Raw genomic sequence first — 22,559 nt, forward strand, 5'->3', positions numbered from 1 at the left:
TTGAGGTTTTGCAACTTTTTCCTTTTGGTACAACTGTGAAATCTGTAAGGTCTCTTTCTAATTTGTCCAGATTGTGCAGTTTTATTTTCAGATGAGGCTTTTTGTCTTTAGGAGATGATCCTTTTCCTTACTATGTAACAAAAAGCTGTATGTAATTGCAATGCCATAAATAGAGGCTGGTGGAAAATAATAGTCAAAGTTTTTGTAGATAAATCTCTTAAGTGTACAGATTGAGTAGGCAACATCAACAGAAACCATGCTAAAGAATCCCTGCTTTTGTTTTTCTGAAACTCCTCAGTATTTTCTTTTGTGAGATGAGTAGCTGAATAAAGCTTTGATTCTGTGAAAGAGGAAATAGACATATTATTTTATGTTTTTCTCCTAGTAAAGTGAACTTTTGGAGTCCTAGTGTTGTGTGATATTTTAGTTTATATTGGACAGGTTCAGGGAAATCGTAAAAATGAAAAATTTTTCATTCAAAATTATCTTGTTGCACCACTTTTTTTTTTTTTTTTTTTTTTTTTTTTTTTAAATCACGTCGGTAATTATTCTTGTGATTCTATCATGTCAGTGGACTACTGCTCCTGGAATTATGGTATATATAATTTGCTTCTTAAGAAGTACATAAAATGCAGATGTCCTTACAAACTGCAGTATCTGCTGCTATCATTATAAGACATTATAGTTTTACACGTCAAGCTTATTATATTCGGTGCACTAGACAAGAAGGGTCTTTAATATTCTTAACATTTTTAAAAATGTAATTATGAAATTAGGTAGTTTATATCTTGGCACTGAAATGTCAAGGGCAAAATTCAGCATCTACTTTGGGAAGTTTACTTCTCCTTTAGATGGTATTTAAAAGGCGGTTGTATGGGGTTTAATTAGTTATGATATTAAAAAATATTTAAATCTCCTATTCTGCAATTGAAGGAAAAGAGGTTGTTTAAGTCATAAAAGGGTATAATTCCTCAAAGGAATTACTGTTGGCTATGTAGCTATCTGCAAGACAACTAGAATTACTAGTTCTATGATGTCAAAAGATTGATACGCTTGACTAATTAGGAAACCAGTTGGGACTGGTGACAGCAGCCTGCAGCAGCTTTTGAAAGCTTATTTAGAGGTCCCATAGGAAGTGTCAATATCAAGCAATATTTGTGACTCTTATACTATCACTGTAGCAATGTTGTATGCAGCTTTCCCATGGCATTTTAAAAGATTTCTAAAATACTGCATGGTAGAGTTTCATTTCTTAATATTTCTATCATATAAACGTGGACAATATTATAGTGTGGGTACTAGTAGCTAACTGCATAACTTGATGGAAGTGTCAAAATCAGCTGCTGATGCAGGCATCAAAAAACAGAATTTGGAGCCTAATGAAGTTGTAACAGTTTGAAAAACAGGTTTCCTACATCTTTTGGGTACAAAGAGTATTAGCTATGAATGCTTTTATTTGCAGTGGTTAGCTTTTTTCAATACATCTATATATACAGGAAAAGTACCAGAGGAGTTTTTTAATTTAAGTTTCAATCTACTCCATTTTTTCTTCTGTGAACTATTTTGCATGTCAATGGAAGCACTAATCTATAATCCACTTTGTGACTACGGTATATTTCAGATAAGTATGAAAACAAGATAGTACCCATAAATATGTTACAGCTATGCTACAAGAAATTGTGGTTTTGCAGTATTTCTCTTCCATTATTTTAAATATTTTTTTTTATTTATTTGATGAGCCTTTTTACACTATAGCAGATTATACACCAGGATATTTTTTTTCCTACTGAAGATTGTTAAGTTTTTACAATAACTGTGAAATCCATAGTAGTCTTGGACAGGCTTGAAAGGAGGGAGATGACATACTGAAATAGGATTGAAAATTTTCTTCTGTTATTCCTCCTTCCTAAAACAAAGCTTGGGAACTCTTTTCCATAAACCTTAATGGTATATTTTTGGGGACTGCCACAAAAAAAAAACACCCCAAACAAAAAAATAGGAAGCTGAAGACCGTCTGAGTGATTTGTTTGTAAGGCACATTCCAAACTGTACTAACAGCTCGGATAGTCCATTAGTCACAAGAGGACAAACTTCAACATAATAAAGCATGTTATACCAAACACAAAACAGAAGGGAAAAAAACCAAACTATATTTCAGCCTTCATGTTTATTCTATACCTGATATGTTAGGCAAAATTATGAAATATTTGCTCATTTTCACTTTTATTTTCATGTATGGCTCTATTGTGTAAGGTTGAAAACTAGTCTGGTAGTACTGAGTATAGAGAAAAGAGAAGAACTAAGGATTACTGTTCTCTGGGTAAAACACTGTCTGGATGCCTGAGCCCAAAGAATGATGGTGAATAGAGTTACATCCATTTGCAGGGCAGGCACTAGTGGTGTTCCCAGGGCTCAGTGTTGGGGCCAGTCCTGTTTGGTATCTTTATCAACAAATGATCTGGATGAATCGAGTGCACTCTCAGTCAGTTTGCAGATTACACCAAGTTGGGTGACAGTGTTCATCTGCTGGAGGGTAGGAATGTTCTGCAGAGGGATCTGGGCAGGCTGGATCAGTGGGCTGGGACCAGTTGTATGAAGTTCAGTAAGGCCAAGTGCCAGATCCTGCACTTTGACCACAACAACCCCATGCAGTGCTACTGGCTGGGGGCAGAGTGGCTGCAATGCTGCTCGTCGGAAAAGGACATGGGAGTGCTGATTCAACAGCTGGGTGAACACGAGCCAGCAGTAGGGCCTGGGTGACCAAGAAGGCCAATGGTTTATATCAGGAATAGTGTGGCTGGCAGGACTAGGAAAGTAATTGTCACTCTCTACTCAGCATCTTGTTGTATATACCAGGTAGTTTATGCCCTGATTTGCATAATTCACTGTTAGCAATAACTGCAGAATCATATGATGTGGTCAGCTCCTTGACTTAGGGAGTTTTGCCCAGTGGGGCATGAGAGATTTTTATGATATAATTCTTTATTTCTCTGGAGATTTTTCATCATATGGTCAACCCCTGGAGTTGTGTTCTTTGTCCTCCCATGCATACATACAACGTAACAATTTCAAAAATCTAACATTTTCTGATGTGTTTATTTGAGGAAATACAAAGACGGTGTTTAATGTTGCATTTGGTTACCACTTCACAATAATATTCATAATTCTTATGGGGATTATTATAGACATGTGTATTATTACACATGATACTTGTTTAATTTGATGAGTAGAATTTTCGTGAACCATATCAATTATTTAATATTGACCAGAGATTATTCAATGTGAGCAGAAAATGGCTTTTGATTAAAGCTGCCTATGGATATCACTGTATCCTATCCAGTCCAATATTGTTCACTCAACTTCCTGCTGAGAAACAATTTGAACTCTTTATAACAATAACTGAAATGATCTTTTGTCTAATGTAGCAAATCATTTAAGGGAAAGCTCTTGAAAGCTGACATCAGACTGATTATTTGCAGTTGTATAAAGTCAGTGAAATGAAAAGATGAGTGAAATGACATTTCACTTAAAACTATACTTGACTCTCAGTATAGAGAAAGAGAAATGTGAAATGAATAAAATTTGGCGTAGTTCAACCTATAGAAGGCCAAATCCATTGTGATTAATTGCAAGAGAGCAATTTGTCAATATTAAAACACTGGTCAATGTTTGAAACAAATATTTTCTATAATACCATTGGTACCTGTTATTGTTGCTTTTTATTGGTATTACTCTTTATGCTTCAATATTGCTATGGTAACCCAGAGGGTTCCTTTTTTCTCCTTTACAGAAGGTGAGGAGACTGGAGTGATGGATAGCCTATTGGAGGCCTTGCAATCAGGTGCAGCTTTTCGAGACCGAAGGAAAAGGACACCGAGGTCTAAAGGTGAATAATCTATCTTAGATTTTATTTTCCAAAGAAACTTAAAAGCATTATGGGTCCAGTGCTCTAGAATTTAAATACTATCAGGTTTAATTCCTTCTTGCGATGCCAGTTTTCAGGGATGTTCAGACTGTCTCTGGTGTCAATAACACTGGAAATGAATGTACTGAACTTATTATAGCCTGGTCATTGTGACAAGACTTTTCAGTACAGCCACTCTAGCTTTCTAGGGTTTATAGTTGTATGGGGGAAATAAAGTTTTCTTGCCTCATAAGTGAGTCAAATTATTTCTCTAGTATATAACTGTCATTTATTCCTAGAAATACCTGACTTCTAATTGGTTCTGCTTAGTAATGTTACAATACTCCAGTAGCTTTCAAAGAGGTGTTTTATTTCCATTGTTTCCTTGCTTTTGCAGACATACCACAAAATCTCAGTCCAACCACACAGCGACCTGTTCTGAAAGCCTGTAACCATGGTAATGAACCATATTCTTGAATTGCATGCACTTCTTAGCTTAGCTTGTGTAGTTGATCTGTGCTTTCAAGCTGTGGGGTTTTTTCAGTTTTGTACATTAGTGGAGTACTTTACCATATTGGAACTTGCCTTTTAAAAATTGTCTGAATATTACGTGCTGAAACTATACTTACTGATTACTTTGCAGAGCTCTTCTGTCTATTGTAGGGGGTTTGTTTATTTAAAATTTGATTATGTTTTTAAATGTAATACTTTTATAATCCTTAAGAATATTATGCAAGGATTTTTAAGGGATTATGAAACTATAATAAAAAACAGGGATTACAAATGTTTTAAATGTTACTGTTTGTTGTAACAAACTGGAGAACTTTTTGCGTTCATTCTGTGTTTATTTGTCTTGGTTTTCTTGATACTATAGTTGGAGTGGTTTAAGCCATCGCTTACCAGTATAATTCAAAAGGGATGCTGTATCAACAAAGTAATGGTAAATGGTTGTTCTTTAGCTCCTAAACTATCTCACACTAGTCAGTAGGACTTGCTTGTGAAAAGTTACAAGGAAGGTGTGGGTACCTTTTAGCTTTGTTTGATAGACAATCTACAGAATGTTATTATATTAACTATGTGCTTAAGGAGTCCAGAGTGACAGTTTTCAGTGGTTCATAACTAATGGTCTCAGGAAGAAGTTTATATCTGTAGTACCTCTGTAAAGAAAAATTTTAATTTAAACTTACAGGAAAAAAAAATCATTCATAGTTTTTAAAGCAGAATGCATTATCCTTTGAATGCACTATCCTTTGATATTTAAATGCACTGTGGATTTATAAGGCAGATGCCATAAAATTGATTATATTAGTTACACCACATGTTTAAGAGTTTATTTCTTTAAGTGTCTGTAGCAAAAGAAAACCCAACAAAACCCAAAAAAACAGGGCACCTATTAAACACAAAATTGAAGAAATCAGAGCTGGAAGGACAGTTTAAAGATAATTTATGCACTTAAAGGAATTTGATCAAAGAGGAATCAAGTATATTTGACAGGTACTTGTCTAGCACATAACATTGAGTAATGACTACAGAGCACATCTGAATTTGTCCTGTAAGTGTTTCTGCTTGTGAGAACAGTTATATTATATTTCTTCTTATCAACACCTTCCATCTAGCTAGCTGTCTATGGACAGACAATATAGTTTCCAGTTTTCAAACTAATTTCCTTTGGACAAACATTATGGCCATGTTTTATGTTTCAAATTAAAAATAAAAAAACCCAAAAACTAACACCACCCCCCTCCCAAGATTTTAATGCTGCAAAATCTTAGTCTGACCCATGGGCTGATTTGTGCATCAGGTGGGTATAATTTGGTACTAAAGTCAGAAGTCCAGATGTTTGATTTGGAGAGAAAAGTATACTTTTGGTTTTGGGGTTTTTTTTTACCAGTCAGTTTTTGCATAGAGCATTTTGTTGCTAATTCTAAGACATTTCAAAATTAATTCAGATTTTCTTTCACCTGTCCTGTTAGTTCAGGAACAAGCCAGAACAAGTCTGAGCTTGTTTTTAAGGAATTCATTAGTATGTTTTTGATTTTCTGATACTTGTCACAATACCTACATGTTACATCTTCCTATCTTGACTCAAACAGAGGACTATACCTGATGTAGATTATGATGAGTTCATTTATCAAGGCCTTTCTTTTGCTTTTTAATAGAAATATATGGTCACTTATGTTACATACTGTCTGGAATGAATACTAGACCCCAAGTGTCAAAGTGAATTTTTGGATAATAATAATAATAATGTCAATAGTAATGTCACTGAAGTTAATGATGTGGCCAGTCAAGTCAAGAATTATAACGATAAAATTTTTTGTTTCTGAGTTGAGCAATGTGTGATATCAGGGGTTTTTCAGTATTATCCTCTGTATCATTTTTTCTTGCACTTCGTGTCTGATATAGATACATATGAAATAGCCTATTCTTTCTATCTATATGTGTATGATAAGTCATCAATACTATATATAATGGTTTATTGCATAGACACTGTATAAGCAAAAGTCTATGATTTCAGCTCACTTCAGAAAAATTAGGATATGTTATTAGACAGAAATATTGGCTTGGTCTGTTGTTGATTAGCTATTTTTTTCTCAACCTAAAACTTCAAATGGATGCTAAATTTTGTATCATGGAAAAAAAATCCCACTGGCTTACTCTGAGATTAAAATATGTGGAGATTGCTAAAGATCCTTAAGGAGCAGCAATTCAGGCACTTTCCTTCTTTGCTTCTGTACTGGTTTTGGCTGTTATGGTTAACTGGTAACTGTTTTGATTCCTGTTTGTTCCTCTGAGACTAACATTCACTTATAGTAGATATACTTTACTAATGCACACTGCAGATTCATACCTGGGATTCATCATGCAGTCAGAGAATTACAAACCATGACTTGAAATGTCTGTCCTTTGAATCGTTCAGAGTGTAGCAATTTCTGTTGAGCAAATGCCATCGAGTTCTAATCAATCTCTTCCTTTTCAAAACATAACAAACCAAATTAATAAAATCTGACTTAGTCTTTATGTTTAAAGATATTTCCCTTAAAAAGTGGACTACAAATCAGAACCAAGCATAGATGGTGTTATAACTCCAGCAGGCACCTAAGTTCCATGCAGCCACTCTCTCTGTCCTCTCTGAGGGGATGGGGAGGAGAATCAGAAAAAGGTAAAACCCATGGATTGAGAAAAGAACAATTTAATAATTGAAATAAGTAATAGCAATGAAAAGGAGAGGGAGGGAGAGCAATAAAACACAAGAGAAACAAGTGATGTGCAATACAATTGCTCGCCACTGTGGACCAATGCCCAGCCAGTCCCTCGGCAGCAATCAGTGGCTCCTGACCAGCTTCCCCAGTTTATGTGCTGAGCCTGATGCCATATGGTATGGAATATCCCTGTGGCCAGTTCAGGTCAGCTGTCCTGGCTATACTCCCTGCCAGCTTCTTGTACCACTTGAAACATTAGTGTGTTATCAACATTGTTCTTATACTGAATCCAAAACAGAGCACTGTACCAGCTACTAGGAAGAAAATTAACTGTATCACACATGAAACCAGAACAGGAAACTAGAGAGCAGTGGCTCCATGTTTCACAGTTTCCTTTAACTAAATGGACTGCTTAAGAAAAAAAAATAATAGTAAATTTAGTGAAATGCTAGGTATTGGTGGGCCATTTTTCTCTTCATGATCTGTTGAGCTGCCCAGAAAGCTCTGGTAGTGTTCAGCTGATACTTCTGATTACAAAGGAGTACTGGTTCTCATGCAACATCCCAGGGTAGCCTATTAGGTGTGTTATTTTCAGTCCTACTCTTCTTTTTTTGGATAGATAGCCTCTTTATAACATGGTATGTAGGTTTTGTCAAGTTTAAATATGCTCTGTTTTTGTGATGAGAATTACTAGTTCATGCTTGTGACAGGGCCCATCGAGTCAGAATATTTCTTGTGGAGAAAAAGTCTTGCTGCATAACTAACATCAATAATACACATTTGGAATTGCTGAATCTTGGAAACGTTCTAACACCTTTAGAATGCAAATAATATACAGTAGATATTAAATGACATAGATAAGATTGATATGTTTTGTTCCCATTCACAGTGCTTTGTATTTTTAAATTAACAATTAAATACATCTCTGTGCAAAACTACCAGTAAAGGTTACAATTTGCTTTAACTGCATAGGGCCATAGACTACATGAGATACTATGGTGTACTCTTTTGCTGTAATTCCCATTCAGAGCACTGTATGATACAAGGAGAGTATTGGTATAGGTTTAGTGTTGTACTAATAGAGGACGTTTTTTATTTTATTTAGGGAGCAGAAGAAAGCACTTAATTTTCAATGATAGGGATTTTGCACATTAGAAGATCATTTCAGGCAGCTAATAGCTATGGCTGATCTGAGTTTATCAATTATTTACAACAACAGTCAAGGCATATTTGCAGCTTGCTATTATTTCAAGCTACTTAAGTTCAAATACACAGAGCAGCATATCCAAGACAGTGCAGAGCTCACTGCAGCACAGAAAGCTGCATTATTCACTAAGTTTTCAGTCAGATTTTGCAGCCTGCATCAAATTCTCTGCTGCTATGGCTACACATTCCTTTGTAGTAACATTAACCAAGCTAATGTTACCTGAATTGCATGACTACGAATTCAAGATGCAGCTTTGATTGCATATATACACATACCTTAAATGCAGCAGAAAGTGTTTGTCTTTACATGCAGATTGTATTCAAAATGCTTTGAATAAAGAAAAACTGTAATAATTTGAAAGTAAAAAAATGCATATAGCTTTTTGAGACTGCAAAGGTTGAAATAAATCTTTGACTTTCATGGTAAAAGATAGCTGTAATTACTATAACTGCTTGTTCTTCAGTAAATCTGTACACAATAGAATAATTTTCATGTCACATGTAGTCTGAAGCACCTAAAGACCTCTGCATAATACAATCCTTGTGAGCAATGTCATTCTGTCCCAATTAAGCAAAAGAAAATGCTTTTTTCGTATTCTTTGGGTTCTTTTCATCTCATATTTGTAATAGAACTATCATCTGATGTTCATATTAGTGTCTCTGCTACTTATTTTTGACAATTGTAGCTGACAGTGAGCTCAAGCTCATCTTAGTTCTTGAAACCGACAGTGTGACCGTGTAGAGGTCACTTTTGTTTCATCATTGCTGTATATGACAGCAAACTGTGATTGGCATTTCAACCTAATTTTTCCTTAAGTCTGTTTCTGTTGCTGTCTTTTCCTCCACCATACGTAGTGAATGTTGGGAAGTACCCAACATTGGAGAAGCTATGAAACTCATGAAGATAACTCTTTACCCAGAACATGTTAGTAGTAAAGATACTTTTTTGAGCATTGCCAGTTCTTTGCAGTAGATATTTCTTTGAAGGCGTTATGCATGTTAGCCTTGTGATCTAAAAACTTCAGTACCTTTGGTGGAGAAAATTTTTGTAAGACTTTGTAAAATGTTACTCAACAGACAAGTTTCCTCAGCAGAAAACTTGGAATATCTGTTGGCACTGTTATGACATGAAGACATTAATAGGATTTCTATAAAAAATGGTTTTCAGTTGTTGCCATTTTAAGGCCAAAGCTTCACTTCAATATTGAATTCATAGGTCAAGTAAAATTGTTGCTTATTCTAACAGAAATAATTCCCCTGAAACCATCTACACTGTTTATGATAAAGAGTTTTTTCCTAGAGCAGACAGCAAAGTTCAAAGAAACTGACCATAAAAGTCAATTTTTCATCTGGGGTAAAAAAAAAAAACCAGACAAGGAAAGTGAATTCACACATTTTTATTTCTTTGTTTAGAACTATTTCTACATTGTCATAGTTGCAAACACATGCAGTGACAAAGATGTCCCTGAAGAATTTACATTCCAAAATATCTAGGAAAAGGATTCATTTTGATGCAGAATTTTTAGGATCTCTTTTAGTAATCTTTCACTCTTGTAATTTAATGAAGAAAGTATCAAAGTCAAAAGAGATGATAGCCAGCAAGAAGAGTTTGTGATGAAAAAGTAGATATTTTGATTAATTTTTTTTTCAGACCTTTTCTAACAAAATACCCTTCATAATAAAAACTGACATAAAAAATGAATAAAAGTCTCATTTATTTATTCATTTATTTATTTTTAAATGACAAATGCTGAAAAATGGATGAAGGCTCTGTTAAGAATGGAAAAGGCTACTTCAGATTAGTAGTAATTGCATATTAGTACTGTGAAAATACTGATATAGACAAAGAAAATGTTATCTTCCCCTTAGTGTAAGCTAAACACACACTATCCACCTTAGCACTACTTTTATTTAGAAAAGGTGAGGAGGAATTGTAATCTGACAGAAAATGTCTTGTGAGATTTGTCTTATCAACTCTCATGAGTAAGGTGGCACGCATATCCTCCACTCTGTGTCTTATCATAAAGAATTATATGTGAACATAACATAGACATAAAACAAAACCAAAGCTTTTTAAGAGTAAAAATTTTAGGTACCACCTTGAGACAAGGTGGACCATATAACAGAGCTTTTTTCCCAGAGGTTTGACAACTTCATTCCTAAAGTGCAACACTTTGAAGATGTCAAATTAGGCACTCAGAAGAGCTAATTGCTTTTGTAAATATCTTGGCAGTGTTCATTGGTACTAGTTGAATAAGACCGCTTCTCTCATGGGAGGCAAGGACGTTTTCTGCAAGATAAGAACTGTAGCAAAGAGCTGACATTTGAAAGCAGTGACACTGTATATTCTATAATTGCACATACAGTAAATGTCAGCTTCATAATCATCTAGGTAGGTAACCATATTTCCAAAAGCTACAGTGGGCAAGTTATATATTCAAAGCAGTCTGCTGAAAATGTATCTGTGGAAAATCTTAAATCTGCAAAGGGAGATGTAATTTACCAACAATTTACCCATATTTGTCTTTTCATTGTTTAGTCACGCAGAACTTCCCCTTCAAAGACAATTACTGAGTTTATGTGTATAGCAAAGAGATTCTGTCACTTCTCAGAGTACCTTTCAAGTCTCTCCTATATTTGTTAAACAAGATTTTAGGTATAAATTTTCCAGTCTCTTTCACTTCTGTTTTCTGAATGTTAAGAACAAGTAGTATCTAAACTCATGCCTCATTCTTCATAGGCTTCTAGAAATTTGATCTGAATAGAATAAAAGATGTAACTGTTCACTGAACAATAGTCATAAAGCTCTTTAAAATGTGGCAATTTTTAATATATATGTAACATGTATATATAAATATAAATATAAATATATTCTTAAAGGGGTTATCTTTCTCTAAGAAAAATCACAACCAAGCCACAAGTGACATATTATGTAGGAAACTTTAATCGGATATTAGAAATGAGTTTTTTCTAGTTAAAGACTTCGCCGAGGACAAAATCTGAGATAGGAACAGTGTATGATTCCTGACCTGAGTCTGTTTTGGGACTCAATAGATGAGTCTTGTGTATTTCCATGATATGTGACTAAGGCGAAATCTGCATCAATCACTCAGCAAAATAAACTGAAGCCCCCAGAGATTCTTTCTTGGTGGAGATCATGATTGGTAATGGAAGGAAATGCAAGGGCCAAATGCAGCTCTTTCATGAGTGTCAGGAAGAAAGGTGATAGCCAGGCTTCCACTGAATGATCTGGAGTAGAGTAAGGTAATTGGACTGCAACTCCTCTGCTCTTATGGTGATGTAGCTTACAAATCCGAGATGAGAAGCTGCAGTTTAAGTATTTTCAGGAAAGAATATTTGGATTTTGGAAGATATAGGGCTAATCAATCTATTCACTTTCAGCATACGCTGTGAAGTAGTTTGACTCTTGTTCTTGGCATGGTGATGTTTGGGTTTGTTTTTTTTTTAAAAAAAAAAAAACGACCCACAACTTTTTAAAGCAAGATTGTTTCAACCAAACAGAAAAATTAGGTGAAGTCTATGCAATTTCCTAGAAGATTTTACTTCCACGAGGATAACTAGTATGTTCTTTTTTCTTTCTTTGAAAGACTATAACTGTCTAGTTAGTAGCATGACCTTTCTGTTACAATATTTTGTCACAGTATCTTAAAAAGAACAGTTATTTTATAATGGTGAAGTTTTTCATTTTGAGGGGGGGAACAGTTTTTATCATGCTTTTTTGTCTCCTGATATTATTTATTTCCATATACTAGAGAAATAGAAAAAAACCCCAAACTCTTACCTGACCCTACAGGCTTGACCGTATTTGCATTAGGTTTTAAAAAATCTAAAGAATGGGATTTGAAAAACTTAGAGTGAATTTATTCTACACTATTCAAACTTGCAGTTCTTGATTTTCTCTCTCCTTGTTGCATAGCAAAACGATAAAATAAGAAATTGAAAAGATAACATCAAGAATACTTAGTGTCATAAACAGGGAAATGGAATGAAATCTCAGTAGACTTTCAGCATTGGCAAATAATTATTCTAGAGGTTTTTCTTTTTATCTGTTTTCTTAGGCTTTAAGCCTGTATTTGAAAAGAGATGAGTGTACATGGTATGTTAGAATACAGTGCACATAAAATGCTTGAATTAGCTGCGGACAGTCTATTTTGTGTGCTTGAAGCAAGATAGCTTGTAGGAACAAATTTGGATATCACAGCCCAGTTTCAGGGTTTTGAAAGATATTTGGGTATCTGTACAGCACCTAATCGAGCTATGGTGGTTTCAGAACTGTGTCCGAGAACGTGGCAGGAATCATCATCAGCCTTCCCCATCCAGTATGAGTATTTGAATCACTACATGCAGTAACATTTATTATTTATGGTGGCACTCTGTGGGCAGAGGAGCTAATGAATTGAAGGGAACTTTCCAGGGATACTGAAAACATGGTTTAAATCCTCTCTCTGTGGGAATAATAGAATCCTGAGTGAGAGCTTTCATTGCCCAGGTTAACTTTGACACCTAAGGTTTACTGGTCTTTTAGTTTGGTAATTTAATAACAACAGAAGAAATTACTATCAGAGTTGTGTAACTTAATTGAAAGGCAGTGCTTTGAGATACTTTACAGATACACATTAGACAGAGAAATAAGTCTTGAAGGTGGTGATCTTCTAGTTGTTTTCTCTCACCTCTGGGGAAAGGATCAGAATATAAAACCTATTAATACATAAAGGCTTCTACTGCTTTTATAGCTCTGTATATGGTTGGTATTTTGTTTTGTTTGTGGTTTTTTTTTTTTTTACTGTTGTCATAATTGCATTTGGTAATTATTTTTTTAATGTTTCCTTAGTTTCAAAAGGAGAGATTAATCCCCAAATACTGTCTTTCAATTCCTTGTCAAAACTGCTTTCTTTTCTGTGCATAAACACAGAGCATTTATCTGAGGGGATATTCTTATTTCAGTGAGTGCATTTTATTGCTGTCATTACCAGGGAAGGTAGACTGAATATATTTTTTCTTCCTATGTTCTAAAATGTAAATATTTCCTTTGATCCATCTTTTCCAAGAGAGAGTGAACTTTACGTCTAATCTTTCACCCCACCATCACTAGCTCAAGAACTGGCTGCATCGGTCTAATGATTCCAAACTTGCTGATTAACTCAGATGAACATGATGCCAAGTTAGGCAATTAGGCTGATGCAGGAGCTTGGGGAGGACTTTGTTACATTTTGGTCAGTATTTATAAAATGAAGTGACATTAAATGATAACTGCATCAAAAGAAATGTTACAAGGTGGTAGACTTCCCTATCCTTTCCTCTGATCCTACAACTTTTTTTTTTTTTTTGGTGGAGGGAAATGGAAAACAGCTTTGCTTTTGGTTTTTTTTGGTTTTCATAGAATCATTAAGGTTGGAAAAGACCTCCAAGGTCATCGAGTTCACCCTTTGACCGAACACCATCATGCTAACTAAACCATAACACTAAGTGCCACATTCAGTCATTTCTTGAACACTTCCAAGTATGATGATTCCACCACCTTCCTGGGTAACCCATTAAAAGCTTAACCATCCTTTCAGTGAAGAAATTCTTCCTGATGTCCAACCGGAAGCTAATCTGGTGCAACTTGACCCTATCTCCTTTTGTCCTGTCACTAGTTACCTGGGAGAAGAGACTGACCCCCAACTCCTTACAGCTTCCTTTTAGTAACTGTAGGGAGCGATAAGGTCTACTCTGGGCCTCCTTTTCTCCAGGCTAAACAACCCCAGCTCCCTCAACCACTCCTCATATGACTTACTCTCTAAACCCTTCATCAACTTTGTTGCACTTCTCTGCACATGCTCCAGCACCTCAATGGCGTCTTTGTAGTGAGGGGCCCAGAACTGAACACAGTATTAGAGGGCACACTGCTGGCTCATGTTTATCTGGCTTTCGACCAGCATCCCCAGGTCCTATTCCACAGGGCCTCTTCCCAACCCTTCTTCCCCAGCCTGTAGCATTGCAGGGGGTTGTTGTGACCCAAGTGCAGGACCTGGCACTTTGCCTTATTGAACCTCCTGCAGTTGTTCTCAATCCATCAATCCAGCCTGTTCATATCCCTCTGCAGAGCCTTCTAGCCCTCCAACAGACCAACACTTCCACCCAACCTGGTGTCATCTTCAAACTAAGAGTACACTTGATCCCCAGATCATCAGTGAAGATATTAAACAGGACTGGCCCAAATACTGAGGCCTGGGGAGCACCACTAGTGAGTGCCTGCCAATTGGATTTAGTTCCATTCATCAGCACTCTCCGAGCCTGGCCATGCAGCCAGTTTTTAACCAGTGAAAGGTGTACCTGTCCAAGCTCTGGGCTGCCAGCTACTCCAGAAGAATACTGTGGGAGACAATATTGAAGGTTTTACTGAAGGCTGGGGAGACTACATCCGCAGCCTCTCATTGGTCACCTGGTCATGAAAGGAGATCACATTGGCCAAGTAGGACTTGCCTTTCCTAAACCCATGACAGCTGGGCCTGACCCTCTGGCTGTCCTGTGTGATCCCCCCGATAATCTGTTCCATAACCTCCCACAGCATCAAGGTCAGGCTGACAGACCTGTAGTTCCCAGGATCTTACTTTTGACCTTTCACGTAGAAGGGCAAAATCTTTCCCAATTTACATTGTTTGGTTCTTAAACTGAGATCTCCAAGCTCTGCTCTACAGGCATCTACAACTGCAGTGAAAAGTAGGATCAAAGCACTAAACACATAAAGTGCTCTATAATGTTAATTACTCTGGGATATCAGGTATTAAGCATTTTTAATTGACCTCCAAAATTAATCTATGTATTTAATCCCTTGAAGAGATAAATACCTCATAAATAAATGCACAGTTTAGGGTGTTTAGGCTCCTGGTAGGGGATAGAGATGGGCACATGCCCATCTTACACAGGAATTAGCTTATATGAATTGTTAGTAGTCAGTGAGTTCAGGCCTCTAACTTAGTTAAAAGTGCTTGAGGCTGAGAGACCTGATAAGGTGTCTCCATGTTTTAGTTCTCTGTCGACAATAAATTTAACAAAACAGGGCACAGCACACTCAATACTGCAGATAAAACAATAGCTTGAATAGCTGCTCTTAAAGTTAGTATTCTGTCCTAGGCAACAAATGATACAAGTGCTTCTGACAGGTAAAAAAAGTAATTCTCTTCCATACATACATAGGAAATGTACATTAAATTTGAATAACTAACTTTGCCATGCCTCCAAATTCTAGTACTTTGAGACTCAGCTCTTTTCTTTTACTAAAGAGTGTGTTTGTATAATTTGTATTACACTGCTAGCTGCAATGATAATATTTTTGAGTGTGCTCATGTTTCATTAGACTAGCTGGATTAAAAGTAAATGAATCAGTACTGTGGCTTTAAATTATGCAACCTTTGTGCAATGCAAGGTGAGTTCATAATTTGAGCACAAATCAGGATTGATGCATGAGTAGTTGCAAACTCTGTTCTGGCTGTTCAGCACAGAATAAAAAGTACTTTGCTATCAAACAATCCCTAGTTTTATAATTGTACTGTAGATGGTAGTCTTCCCCTTTCTCTAAGAAATATAAAATAATTTTAATTCTGTGTGATCCATCATCAGGCAACTACTCAAAAAAGTAACGTTCTTAAATGCTCTCAAATGTCCAGTAGCAAAAATAAATGAAGGGCAGAGTGCATTAAGGGATTTCCAGTTGTGTCTCACAGGGCAGAGAAAACTGCTGTGAGAGAGCTCTTGGGAAAGCTCCTACTCTTGCTGCCTTTAGCAGCAGTTTCCTGACTAATCAGTCTCCAAGCTTACCCCAGTGCTTTAAGTCTGTTCTTTCTCTGTTGCCAGCTGCTGACTGAAAACAGGACACAGCCAATTACTCTCTGCTGAGTTTACCCAGTCTCTGTTTATCCACCTAACAGCAGTTGCTCCAAGATCATTTTATTGAAAACTTGTTATGTAGCGAGATCTCCTATTATAAAAGTTGGATTTGTTTCAATGGGGTCAAAAATACATGAATCTTACTGTCTAAGATTGGATTATGTTTTTTGGAATAGTTGCATCCTATGGGACGGAAAACAAAGCACGCTCAAGTAGAATTAATTTCTTCCTTTTCCACATTCCAATGCCTGTAAATTAAGAAGGTTTACCTTCATAATTGAAAATTAAAAAATAAACTGTTATGACTGTCTGTAATTGAGGATACTACTGGCCGTATTCCAGGTTCTTGGTTTGGGGTCTGATCTTCTTTCATGAATCTTTTTTCTTCCTTTCTATTTATGTCTGAAGCTATATGAGTGATACCTCATGATAGTTTTAGTTGTTCCCAACCACATCTTGTTTCGTTGTTACTCTAAGCACATCTTTCTTACTCATCTGTCAGTGCTATAGTACATCAGCACATTCAACAGGACCACTTAACTCTGGTGTATAAAACATTTTACTCCTTCTTCAGTCTGTAACTGCAGATTTAGCCCAACAAAAAGGGCAGTTTTGACCTGTGCCAATAAACTATAAAATGTACTGTGGCCTAAATGAGGATATTACTTATTATAGACATCTGTTACATTCATATTAGTAATAAAGCTATGGTGAAACTGTGCATATTGAAGGAACTAAGCAACCAGAAAGCCTGCAAAGACATCTCCAGCTAACATTTTCTGGGAAAGCTATACTAACACAAAATACAGTATATTTTATGATTTTTCTAATAACTGAAAGTGCAAAGAGATGCATTAAAAAATTGTATTCCAGCTACTTAAGAGAAAGCTAAATGAGAGGCAGGTCAGCAATAACTTAAAGCAATGTACTGTCCAAACTTCATAAAATATTTTTAAATAGCCATGCGGTTTACATCCTTTCAGAGATCTGGGGAAAAAGTGGTGGGGTTCAAACACTGTACACTTAAATCTCCCATCCAAACCTGGCTATCACTCAGAATCTGAATTTGTTCAGATATTTCTGTAAGATGCACTTTAGGGATCTGCTAGCTCTGGGATTGCACCATACAATCCAAAACCATTTTCTTCATCTGTGCTTCTACAATGCCAGTGCACTCAGTAGTTGTGGGATATGTTTTCTTATACTTCATACTTCTTTGCTTTTGATTTAGCCCATTTGAAAAAAAAAACCAAAACCAAACAGGAGTTACTTCTTATCTTTAGTTCGAAAATCTTTATTCTCTTAGCCTTCAATGACATAGTGAAAGTTATTTCAATGTTTGCAGATAAATAATACTTTTCTGCAAGTGATAAGAGAACTTATTTGGTCAAGAACAATTTTTAACAAAAATACTAACTGTATTTTATATGGAAATAAAGTGTGACTAAAATTAATCTTCCAAGGTCTGGTTTTGTTGAAGCTGAACTGAACAGGTTAGGGAGAATTAGGAAAATATGCAAAATGGAAAAGCCCTTCTTAAGCTTGCCACTGTGTATGCTAGTAAAGGACATGCTCCACTGCCTTATATTCTTGGCTTCAGTTGCAGATTTCAGCCTTAATTTTATTTTTAGTTATTAATGCATAATTCTGTTTACATCAAATTGTCCACCTTCAAAAACTAAATTGAGTGCAGTAAAATTTTATAATCTGTTAGTTTTCTTGGAATGTGGTGAGCATGCGAGTGGAGAAGTCCACTTCAAGGTGCTTTATGTTCGGAAAACACTGCTGCAGCATTTTCAGATTTTGGAGCTAGTGGTATAATTTGTACACTTGCATGAGGTACACTAATGAGAAAAGTATATTGCTTTTGAATTGTTTTGTTCTGATGAAGCAGAGTGCTTCCCTGTAGTGTCAAATTCTGTTGCATGTCTTTGGAACAAAAAGGGTTTGGTGGTTTTCACACTGCACAATACTGGAAGTATCATAATTGGTATTTCAGGTTCTTGTGATGTTCTTGTATCGTGTATCAGAGATATTAAGGTTGAGCTTTGAGTTTATGCCATTTTCAGTACACATTGAAATCCTTCCTCCGTTTAATGAAAGTAACATACTTTAACAGATGTTTCACATGTTACCTTTGAGGAGTTTCTTATCTTTGAAGTATACGAGCAGTGTTGGATTTAATAACAGTTCTTACACTTGTATAGAAGTGGTATGTGGAAGTGAAGAAATCTTACTTTTACTCGGTAAATCAGTCCAGTCTTATTAAGTCAGCTTAAGAATAGAATTTCTATCAGTTAAACTTTCCACTGGGATTTATGATTGGAGTGCATATAATAAGTCATTACTGATCAGTGCACAAGAGATGTTCTGTTGTAATATGTATTCATGGGAAGGATCTGTAGTCATTTTCATTTTACATTTTTGTAAATAAAGTCCCATTACTTATTACCAAAAGATTGAGTCAACCTTGAAACTCACTGGATCACAGTGCATCAATTAAACAGAAACAGTGATTTTTCTGGGATACTCTTTATTTCAAAATAGGTTTCCAATGAATATTACTTATTTCCTCCTTGTTGGCAAATTACATTTTCATCAGTTTAAGGAAAGAAGAAATACTGTGGTCTAACCAATATTGTTTGTCAAACTAAATTAATGGTTGCAACAAGTTAATAAGACTATCTTCCAAAGCAGCAAGAAGGTAATATAAAAATTATCCAAGTGCCATTACAGGCACTTATGATTGAAATTTTCATATTTCTGTATCACAATCAGAGTTTACCTAAGAGTTTCATTTCTAATGCAGTAGAATTAATTACAACTTGAACTTGTGCAGGGAGGCTATTAATTTAAAGAAAGAGTGTTTATAGATTTTTCTTGTTAGTTTTTAAAATTGTTTGGTTTGTACCCATTCCTTTGATACTTTTGAAAATGAAAGAAAATAGGGAAATAAATTATTTTACACAAACTGTGGTGCTAGAAATGAGATTGTGTTTTATCTTCGCTTTTTAAAATCTACTCTTGTAATAGTCATTCTCCCCATGGTAAAAAAAGAGGGAGAAAAAAAGAACTTTTCAGAAAGAAATCAGTTACTTATCTACATTTTTACTCTTTCACTGCAATATAGGAAGCTGTCAAAAAATGTGGCAGCTGACATCATAGTGAAACTAACTCTTGGAGACTTGAAATGTACTAGTTTCTTGGGGCGAATATTTAATTACTAAGCCAGTTCATTGGCCCAGCTGCATTAACATGAATCAGCTGAAGAACTGTTTATAGCCATTATTCTGAGTGGAGTTTTCATTTGATAAACTCATAAACATTAAAAAAAAAATAGTAGTAAGTTTTTGATGTTTTCAAAGGTTTAACAATTCACAGCAGCTTCCTGAATTAAATGTGTGGCCCAACAGGAAAAAGCAGCATGAATTTCTCTGTTTTGTTTGGGATAAAAGTTTTGAAGAGTGCCTCTGAAACACTTTATTTACATGTTTTATTTTCTGGTACAGTATTTTCAGTTAGTTCAGATTCAGCTCAAATTAACAACTCTGTGTGCTTTGGGATAATTAAATTACTGTTTCCTCTTATCTTGGCTCACCATGCAGACTATTGCCCACCCCTGTAGCTGCTTTTACTCCATTGCTATAGCAGCTTCGTTATTTTGGGATAAATCTTTTCTTCTCCCCATCAGTTGCTGTGAAAGGAATGTAAACCACCTGTGAAAAAAAATTAGCATATTTGGATCGACTTCTTGCATTTGCTTGTCTGGCAGTATTCCAGGTGTTTTTATGGCCGTGTAAGTGAAGGAGTAAGAAAGGTGTTTCAGCTGTTCCTAGCTATTAAAATTGACCTGGATATACCCTGGGCTGAGACAGAAGGGACAGAAGGATGATGAAAGCCAGGTTCGTACGAATTAAAGTGGGAAATAAAGGGGGAGGGATGTGAAGCACGGGTGAACGGGTGTGTTAGTCTGAGCCACAGCTGCCGTGTTGGGAGCGTCACCCAGGAGATGGTCTGGGCAACCTGAGTTGCCACGGTGACGGCACAGACCAAGGGATGAGTACCGAGTGCTGCTGCCGCTGCCTGGGCCCTCGCTGCGACTGCAGGTGCCAGACGAGTGTTAGAGACCCCTGCCCCAAAACTGGTTCTGGCAAAATGTCTTCATTCCCTGGCTGAAGCGATGCCCAGCCAAACGCTGCTGCCAGATTTCTGAAGCTGTTGCACATTCAGCAAAACTTTATAGTTGTGGGTGTTTCTTTCTGGCATCTGGTGAATAAACGTAGAGCTTAGAAGGCAGATATGGAAAACAAATACTGATTCTGCTCTAGGGAAAGTAGTGATGTTGCAATTACTTAATTTTTTTTTGTTGTATTTATGTAGGAATTCACATGATTACTAGTAGCACAGGCACTCTTAATTACCTCCCAGGAAAACAACATAAAACTGAAATTCCCCCTCTCATTTTTTTTTATATATATGTATATATGTATGTTATTAGATTTGTTGTTTGCTAGTAGGAACACAGTCACATAATTTTTCCTGCACAAGTGGGCATTATCTGTAGTTTCAGATGTACATTGTAATTACTCAGCTCTGGATGAGGCTTTTAAGCCATGTGTCTTTACCTACCAAAAAGAATCCTTAAAATAACCAGTTACATTCAACCTTAAAAATTTAATCAAAGAAGGACATCATTTGTGTTTGTACCTGAAAGGTACAAACTGCTCCACAGTTACAACCGGTTACGATATTTTTAGATGACTGAGATTTGTGTTACTATTGTACCACATCCACGATCTTAAAAGACAGAATGTTTGTTTTTCTGCTTTTCTCTCCTGTCTGTGGACATATATCTATTTATAACATCCAGTCCTTTGACTCAGTTATTTCCTTCAAGCCCAGGAAAATGTTTGAAACTGCCTGTAAAATGTGGGGTTTGTTGGATTGAGGTTTGGCGTTTCTTTTGGTCTGGAGTTTTTTGGGGAACTGGGGGTAGAGAGGTGGTGAATATTGTTGTTGTAGTTGTAATGTGACACCCAGAAAGATTTAGGAGCAATCCTAGGCTGAAAATAAATGTGGTAACTCTTGCTTAAGTGAGTCTGTCATTGAACAGCAGGCTGACTGCCATCAAGAAGAAGCACTTCTGCCACTATAGATGTATTTGGGGAAAGGGGGAGTAATGGAATGGGTTATATGATGGGGAGTTTGTGAACGTATTACCTGAGAGAAATGTCTGGAGCAGAGCTGTGCATATCTATTCTTTTTTTTTTTTTTCCCTTGTTGGTAAGACAAAGAGCAAAAATAAATTTTGCAAAAAAACCCCTACGTTTTTCTGCATTGTATTGAAAACCGAAATTCTTTCCATTTGGCATGAAATATTTGCTTTTCTGAGAGAAAGGAAGAAAAACAATAGAGAAAGAAGGAGATGGATGTTACTGCCTTTGCTCAATACCCAGATTACTTCATCATTTAGTCAGGATATGAGAGACACAGATTCAGTTTCTTTCCTTTGTGTGAGAATATTTGTGAATTTTCTAGAAATAAACACGTCACTTACCCACCAGGCTTAGCTATTCTTTCCCAGTCGCTGCATGCTCTGAATATCTATGAGGAGTGGGACAGTCCCAATGGACTGAGTCTAACTTAAGTCTCAGTGAGAAATGGGTTTGACAGAGTTAATCAAGACATCCAACCACTGCATTGGATCATCAGCTTACTTTTTAGGTGAAGTTGCAGAGGTTTATGACCTTGGTTACTACAATTTAGATAACCCTTAGGTCAGGGCATAAAACCTGAGAAGATATAGATTGATCTGTGGGCCTTTTTTGTGAGGTGCAGGATTTTCTGTGTGGATGATGTGCTAGTAGAATCAAAAGAAAACATGCCTGCAGCCTTTCTTTTCATATCTTTTATACAACCCTTCTTCTTGTAATAACCTGTGAAAACATGCCACAATAAGTGACAATTTTTTTTTTTATCTGTCTTTGGAGAAACAAAATCCTGAGGCACCTTCCCTGAACACCTTGGGAATAAAAGCTACTGTGTTTGCCATAGTTCTCTGTATCATAGGACCAATACTACTACTTTATGCTTTCTTTTCCTTTTATTTCTTTTCTTTTGGAGGTTCACATTTTGTTACAGGATTCAAATGGACACAGCAACTTCTGAAAAAAGTTACTGTTCTAATTTCACTTTATATTCCTCCAGACCATCTCCCTCATTGCCCTTTTCTGGGGCCTTCATGGGAGAAATTGTTTTAAAAAGATGATGAATCAATTTAGGCAGAAGCAAGATAAATTCTTCTACACTTTCAAGAAAATGTCTCTTCTATTTTTCTGTCAAATATTCATCAATAT

The 22,559-nt window shown here is 36.1% G+C and overlaps 1 protein-coding gene across 1 annotated transcript in view; it reads left to right on the plus strand.

Annotated features, from left to right (window-relative positions):
* The window catches only part of DIAPH3 (diaphanous related formin 3), a 188,135-nt gene that overhangs the window by 126,445 nt on the left and 39,131 nt on the right, over positions 1 to 22,559 (plus strand). Inside the window, exons 24-25 of the mRNA XM_050333988.1 lie at positions 3,791 to 3,886; positions 4,302 to 4,361. Coding sequence (XP_050189945.1) covers positions 3,791 to 3,886; positions 4,302 to 4,361 — 156 coding nt within the window. The remainder of the gene's footprint in view (positions 1 to 3,790; positions 3,887 to 4,301; positions 4,362 to 22,559) is intronic.

The sequence above is a fragment of the Myiozetetes cayanensis genome, unplaced genomic scaffold (assembly GCF_022539395.1).
Source record: "Myiozetetes cayanensis isolate MyiCay16 unplaced genomic scaffold, myiCay2020 scf5-8, whole genome shotgun sequence".
Lineage (NCBI taxonomy): Eukaryota > Metazoa > Chordata > Aves > Passeriformes > Tyrannidae > Myiozetetes > Myiozetetes cayanensis.